We start from the raw sequence: 8072 nt of genomic DNA on the forward strand, positions 1-8072 counted from the left end.
GCTACTAAAAAACAATGGGTTGGGACTTCCCTGGTGGTCCAGTGGTTAAGACTCTGAACTCCCAATAGAGGGGGCACAGGTTTGATCTGTGGTCAGTCAGGGAATCAAGATCCCGCACGCCACACAGCTCAGCAAAAAAAAAAAAAAAAAAAAAAAAAAAGGTCAATGAAGAAATCAAAGAGTGAATCAGAAAATACCTTGAGACAAATGAAAATGGAAACACAACACTCCAAAATCTATGGGATGCAGCAAAAGCAGTTCTAAGAGGGAAGTTTATAGCAACAAAGGCCTTCCTCAAGAAAAAAGAAAAATCTCAATTAAACAACCTAACCTACCACCTAAAGGAATTAGAAAAAGAACAAACAAACAAAAAAAGCCCAAAGTCAGCAAAGGAAAGAAATAATAAAGATCAGAGAGGAAATAATTAAATAAAGATTAAAAAATAGAAACGATCAATGAAACCAAGATCCATTTTTTGAAAAGATAAATAAAACTGATAAAATTTTTTCACCAAGAAGAAAAGAGAGAAGGCTCAGGTAAACAAAATAAGAAATGAAAGGGAGAAATAACAACTGATACCACAGAGATACAAAAAATAATGAGAATACTATGAATAGTTATATGCCAACAAATTAGACAGCCTAGAAGAAAGAAAATTTCTAGAAACATACAACCTGCCAAGATTGAATCAAGAAAAAACAGATAATTTGAACAGACTGATCACTAGTAGTCAAATTGAATTTGTAATTTAAAAACTCCCTGCAAACAAGTCCAGGACTTGATGGCTTCACATGGGAAGTATCAAACATATTGATATTGTATCAAACGTATAAAGAAAAGATGATACCTATCCTTCTCAAACTATTCAAAAACTTGAAGAGGAGGAAACACTCTCTGATTCGTTCTATGAGGCCACCATTACCCTGATACCAAAAGCAAACAAAGATACTAAAAAAAAAAAGAAAATTACAGGCCAATATCTTTATGAACATAGATGCAAAAATCCTCAACAAAATATCAGCAAACCAAATTCAACAATATATAAAAAGTATCATACACCGTGATCAAGTGGGATTTATTCCAGGGATGCAAGAACACTTCAATATTCACAAATCAATCAATGTGATACATGAATTAATAAAAGAAAGGATAAATATCACATGATCATCTCAAAAGATGCAGAAAAAACATTTGACAAAATTCAATATCCATTCATGATAAAAATTCTCATCAAAGTGGGTATAGAGTGAACGTATCTCAGTATAATAAAGATAATTTACAGCAAACCCACAACTAACATCATACTCAACAGTGAAAAGCTGAAATCCTCAGGAACAGGCCAAGGATGCCCACTCTTGTCACTTCTATTTAACATAGTATTGGAAGTCCTAACCACAGCAATTAGACAAGAAAAAGAAATTAAAAGAATCCAAATTGGGATGAAGAAGTAAAACTGTTACTACTTACAGATGACATGATACAACGTAGAGATAACCCTAAAGTCTCCACCAGAAAATGATTAGAACTAATAAGTGAATTCTATAAAGTTTCAGGATATGAGATTAATATACAGAAATCTGTTGCTTTTCTATACATTGTTAATGAACTGTCAGAAAAAGAAAGTAAAAAAAAAATCAGTTTTAAAATTGCATCAAAAAGAATAAAATACTTAGGAATAGACTCAACCAAAGAGGTCAAAGACCTATACTCTGAAAGCTATAAAACATTGATGAAGGAAATTGAAGATGAAACAAAGAAATGGAAACCTATTTCATGCTCTTGAATTAGAAGAATTAATATTGCTAAAATGGCTATACCACAGAGAGAAAGAAATCTACAGATTTAATGCAATCCCTATTAAAATATCCACGATATTTTTCACCGAGCTAGAACACATAATCCTAAAATTCATATGGAACTACAAAAGACTCCAAATTGCCAAAGCAATCTTGAGAAAAAAGAACAAACCTGGAGGTATAACCCTCCCAGATTTCAGACTATACTATAAAGCTACAGTAATCAAAACAGCATGGTACTTGCACAAAAACAGGCACATAGGTCAATGGAAGAGAATAGAGTGCCCAGAAATAAACCCACACACTTATGGTCAATTAATTCATGACAAAGGAGGCAAGAATATACAACAGTCTCTTTAATAAGTGGTGCTGTGCTCTATTTACAATAGCCAGGACATGGAAGCAACCTAAGTGTCCATCAACAGACGAATGGATAAAGAAGGTGTGGCACATATATACAATGGAATATTACTCAGCCATACAAAGAAACGAAATTGAGTCATTTGTAGTGAGGTGGATGGACCTAGAGTCTGTCATACAGAGTGAAGCAAGTCAGAAAGAAAAACAAATACCATATGCTAACACATATATATGAAATCTAAGGGGAAAAAAAGGTCATGAAGAACATAGGGGCAAGACGGGAATAAAGACGCAGACCTACTAGAGAATGGACTTGAGGATACAGGGAGGGGGAAGGGTAAGCTGGGACAAAGTGAGAGAGTGGCATGGACATATATACAGTACTAAATGTAAAATAGGTAGCTAGTGGGAAGCAGCCACATAGCACAGGGAGATCAGCTCAGTGCTTTGTGACCACCTAGAGGGGTGGAATAGGGAGGGTGGGAGGGAGGGAGATGCAAGAGGGAAGAGATATGGGGATATATGTATATGTATAACTGATTCACTTCGTTATAAAGCAGAAACTAACACACCATTGTAAAGCAATTATACTCCAATAAAGATGTGAAAAAAAAGAACTAATCTACCCAGTAACTTATAACAAATGTCTTGTGATCTTGTTTTGAGAATAAAGAAATGTAAACTATTTAAAAAAACTGGTGCTGGGAAAACTGGACTGCTACATGTAAAACGATAAGATTTCCTCATACCATATATAAAAATAAACTCAAAATGGATTAAAGATCTAAATGTAAGACCTGAAACCATAAAGTTCCTGGGAGAGAACATAGGCAGAACACTCTTTGACATAAACTGTAGCAATGTCTTTTTTGTATCTGTCTCCCAAGGCAAAAGAAATAAAAGCAAAAATAAGCAAATGGGACCCTAATTAAATGTGAAAGCTTTTGCACAGCAAAGGAAACTATCAACAAAATAAAAAGACAACCTATGAAATGGAGGAAAATATTTGCAAATGATATGGCCTACAACTGGTTAATATCCAAAATATACAAATATCTCATATAACTTAATATCATAAAAGGAAACAACCTAGACAAAATTGTACAGAAGATCTGAATAGACATTTTTCCAAAGAAGACATACAGATGGCCAACAGGCACATGAAAAGATACTCAATATTGCTAATTATCAGAGAAATTCAAGTCAGACAAACAATGAGACATCACCTCACACCTGTCAGAATGGCTATCATCAAAAAGTCTACAAATAACAAATGTTGGTGAGGATATAGAGAAAAAGGAACACTTGTACTCTGTTGGTGGGAATATAAATTGCTGTAGACACTATAGAAAACTGTTTGGAGAGTCCTCAAAAAACTACTATATGACCCAGCAATTCCACTCCTGGGTATATATCAGGAAAAAACAAAAACACTAGTTCCGAAAGATACATGCACCCCAATGTCCATAGCAGCACTATTTATAATAGACAACATATGGAGGAAACCCAAATGTCCATCAACAGATAAATGGATAAAGAAGATGTGGTATATATATATATATATATATATATATATATATATATATATACACACACACACACACATACATATACATACAGTGGAATATTACTCCATCATAAAAAAGAATGAAATTCTGCCATTTGCAGATACATGGATGGACCTAGAGAATATTATGCTCAGTGGTTTGTCAGACAGGGAAAGACAGATACTGTATGGTGTAACTTATATGTGGAATCTAAAAAAATAATACAAATGAACGTACATGGCAAAACAGAAACAGACTCACAGGTATGGAATACCAACTTAGTTACCAGTGGGGAGAGGAAAGTGGGGAGAGACAAGACAGGGGTATGGGATTAAGAGATACACACTACTGTGTATAAAATAGAGAAGCAACAAGGATATATTCTATAGCACAGGGGATTATAGCCATTATCTTATAATAACTTTTAATGGAGTATAATCTGTAAAAATACTGAGTCACTATGCTGTACACCTGAAACTAATATAATCTTGTAAATCAACTATACTTCAATTTAAAAAAAGTAAATTTTCATGAAGGTCAGTCTTGACATCCCCACCTGACTGACTATAGTCAGGACTCATTTTCTGCAAGACTGTGAGGTAGGTGAAAGTCACTGCCCACCTTTTTTTCTCAGAATTCCTCTGCAATTTTGTATCACTGGATGTCTACTCCAATTTCTGGAGTCCTATTTGCTTAAGCACTTGATTTTAGCAGTTATTTATTACTCTGATCCCTTGTAATATAATAGCTCTCTTTCTTTGGGCATTGACCTTTTCTGACGGATCTCTGAAAAAACTCAAACACTTCAAAGGAAAGAATCTACCTCTGGTAGAATGAATGACAAGTTGTGGGGTGGATATTTTTGAGCAGTTGACCTTTCCCATTATCCTTCAAACTACCCCTTAGAAGCTTGGCCTTGATTCCAATGCATATTTCCTCCCTGGATGTTGAAAAATTAGGTTAGGATAGAGATACGTGGTACGGAGCAAGGGATTCGATTTTGCCTGCAAATTTCCTGACGATACAGGATATAGTTCTTTAAAAACAGTCCATGAACTGTAATATATCAGTGTGGTTAAAACTGTGGAGCTTCAGAGTCAAGATGAGCCAGGGTTTATATCCCGACCCTACCACTTTCTCTGTGATTTTTCACAATTAACTGAACCTGTGCCTTGGTTGCCTCATCTTGTATAAAACAGGGATAATAAGAGTAGCTAACTCATAGTTACTACAATGATCAATGAAATATATGTCTAAAGAGCTTAGCATAGTTCTTGACACTTGATCAAGTTGTTCTTGTCATCACTGTCATTAGCATCACCACCACCACCACCGCCACCACCAACACCACCCCCAGGTTCCTACTGTAACAGAATAAAATTTTATAACCTCTTGCTGAAGCTAATACCAGCCATCAGCAAGGGAGGAAAGAGTAAGCCCACTCGCATTCACTGTCTCCTACTCTCACTTTAACCCTAACATCTCAAAGAGAATGTATAAGAAGACGCTCTAACCCTCATGTCTCTGTCCCTGTTTCCACAGGTACCTGTCGGCTTGGCTGGGCATATTACTGTGCTGGAGGTGGCGCAGCTGCAGCCATGTTGATCTGCACCTGGCTCTCTTGCTTTGCTGGAAGACACTCCAAGCCTGTCATGTTGGTGGAGAGCATCATGAGGAACACCAATTCTTATGCCATGGAGCTTGACCACTGCCTCAAACCTTGAGCTTTCGCAGAAGACTGGAGAGGGTGGGAAAGAGGAGGGAAGGGAGCCTTGAAAAGAGGTACTAAGACTAGGCCAGTTCCTACCCACTTGCCAGTAGTGTAACCCAGTGTTTGCATGCTTTTAAACTCCCCAGTCATTCATTTTTGGTTCCCTTTAAACCAGTGGGTCAGTGGCTATTTATAAAATTCATCAAGAACAATAATTCTCAGACTTGCCTGGCTGTCCAGTGGTTAAGACTTCATGCTTCCAATGCCGGGGGTGCAGGTTTGATGCCTGGTTGGGGAACAAAGATCCTACGGTGTGGCCAAAAAAAAGAACAATAATTCTCTCTAATGTTTACCTAGCTGGTGAGTGCCCACTAGCCCCCAACTCCCAAAGTGCTCTTTCATACAAAATAATAAGAAATATCCTCATTTGAAAGGTAACTGCACAGTCAAGCAGCTCTTCAGAGTTCTACAGCTCCTATCACTTACCCCAAAGCTTTAAGTTTGGGTAAAAACACTTGTGCATGAAGGGGCTATGAGATGGACAGGGCTGGTTCCTACCACTCCATTCCTTTGGTCATCCCCTGATACTTATTGCCATCTCCAAACATCTATGGCATGCCACTGCCCCAATTTTTGTGACTTTCTCGGGACTATACCTTGACTCGTCCTCTTTTTTCCTGTTTTTCTTCCTTGCCGGTTGTGAGCAAGCTTATGGGGAGGGTGACTCCCAATGGGGAAAACACTAATCAAGTATGCTTGCATATAGTCTAAGACCCCTTCCTCATTATGCTTTAGAATATTCATAAAAGTTCATTCTGTGTTCTGGCTGGGTGACTGGCATCAAAATAGTGGCAAGTATTCCCTAGTCCCTTATAGATACAGAAATTTTCTGGTGTTCATGAAATGTTCTGAGCAGAGACTAGCATTTGTTGTGTGCTCAATAAACACAAATTCAGAATGATGATGACAAGGATGTTTCTGCTGGTTTCTTATTGAAATTCCTATTAGAGTTCATTTTTATTGACAAGGAAATCCACAGTGGCCTTTTGCCCCTATAGTCATTCCTAGTGTGATACACATTTCTCCACTTGTTTCAAAGACTACTCATCAAGTGCTTTCCCTTCCATCTGGGGTGAATTAGACATAAAAGAACAGAGTCCTGATGTCACCTGAAGCTGATGTATTTTTAGGCTTGGTCTCCATCCCATCTGTGCTCAAGGCTGATGGATGGTGTAGAAGAACTTGGTGTCTTTCAGGGACAGAATTTGTCTCCCCCACTCCTCCCTAATTAATTCAGGCTAGCTCTATTGCTCCATAACTATAGCTTTAGGGACTAGCGAGGGACTGTGACACAAAAGGCCAGCTCATCTCTTTCTATTCTTAATCACTCCAGAGTGGTTTTGGTACAGCCCGGAACAGCCCTACCTGGAAGGAGAGAAATGGCAAAAAATGTTCTCATTAGTTATATGCCATCCCAAGAAGGGTCAGGGTCCATATATCGGCCTTATGCAGGTAAGTGAATTCAAGCATATACTCCATTCATGAGCTCATTCATTCATTTAATCACTCATTCAGGACATACTTTTTGAATATCCTACTGTATGCCACATTCTATGCTAACTACTGGGGGAAAAAAAGATACAATTTCTCACCCTAAAAGTAACAGGGTATTGACAGACATGTACATAAATAATTGCCAAACAGTGTGTTAAATGCTACCAAGTGAAGGGCTGGGGGCTAAAGGATCACATAGAGGGGATATTAAACCAACTTGGGGTGAAGGGGTTCATGGGAAAGATTTCTAGAAAAGATGATGCCTAAGATGAGTCTGAGAGATGAATAGAGGGAGTTAGTCAGCAAAGGCTAAGTGTGTACCATACAAGGGAACGTGGAAAGCAGGGCATGGAGACATGAGAAAACATGGCCCCGTCACAAGAATGATGAACAGAGGTGTGAAAAGGGAGGAGGCAGAAGCTGAAGATGGAGAGGGAAATACCAATGGGATCTTCTACACTACAGTAAGGAGTTTGGATTTTATCCTAAAGGAGGGCCATTGAAAGGGAAGTGATGTGAACATATTTGTGTTTTTCAAAGATCAGTCTGGCTAATGTGAGGAGAATGGAAGAAAATAGGGAGAGACTATAGATATTTCAATAATCTAGGTATAAGAAAATCAAGTCCTGAACTAAGATAGTGACTGTGGAGCTGGAGCAAATGGATGAATTTGAAAGAAGATATTTAGAATATTTTGTTACATACCAGAATTCAAATATCTTATTAATAATTTTATACTGAGTAAATGTTGAAATGATAATATTTTGGGTATATTAGGTTAAATAGAGCATATTAAAATTTCAAAAAGATATCTAGGAAGTAGATCCCATGGCACTTGATGTCTAATGGGTATGGTAGGTGAGGACAAGTAAAAATTTTGGTATGATCGCTCTGAGATGTGGGCTATCACCGAGATGGGGAATACCATAGGAATAACAGATAGTAAGGAACTGATGATCGGATTCATGTCAAGTATTATCTTCCCCATGGAACTGGATTAAGTGTTTAAGGTAAAGCAAGTTGAACATATCTCACTGGGAGGAAAGCATTGTAATTAGGTTTGCAGCATCCCCTCTCCCCAAGACAGATGACTAAGAACAGGTA

General features: G+C 37.6%; 1 protein-coding gene across 1 annotated transcript in view; it reads left to right on the forward strand.

Moving 5' to 3' along the window:
• LHFPL1 (LHFPL tetraspan subfamily member 1) overlaps positions 1-5427 on the forward strand; it is a 40677-nt gene extending 35250 nt beyond the window's left edge. The window contains exon 3 of the mRNA XM_059050125.1: positions 5246-5427. Within this exon, the coding sequence (XP_058906108.1) occupies positions 5246-5427 (182 nt within the window). The remainder of the gene's footprint in view (positions 1-5245) is intronic.
• Positions 5428-8072: the final 2645 nt, after the last annotated feature.

Source organism: Kogia breviceps, chromosome X (genome assembly GCF_026419965.1).
Source record: "Kogia breviceps isolate mKogBre1 chromosome X, mKogBre1 haplotype 1, whole genome shotgun sequence".
In the NCBI taxonomy this organism is placed as follows: Eukaryota; Metazoa; Chordata; class Mammalia; order Artiodactyla; family Physeteridae; genus Kogia; species Kogia breviceps.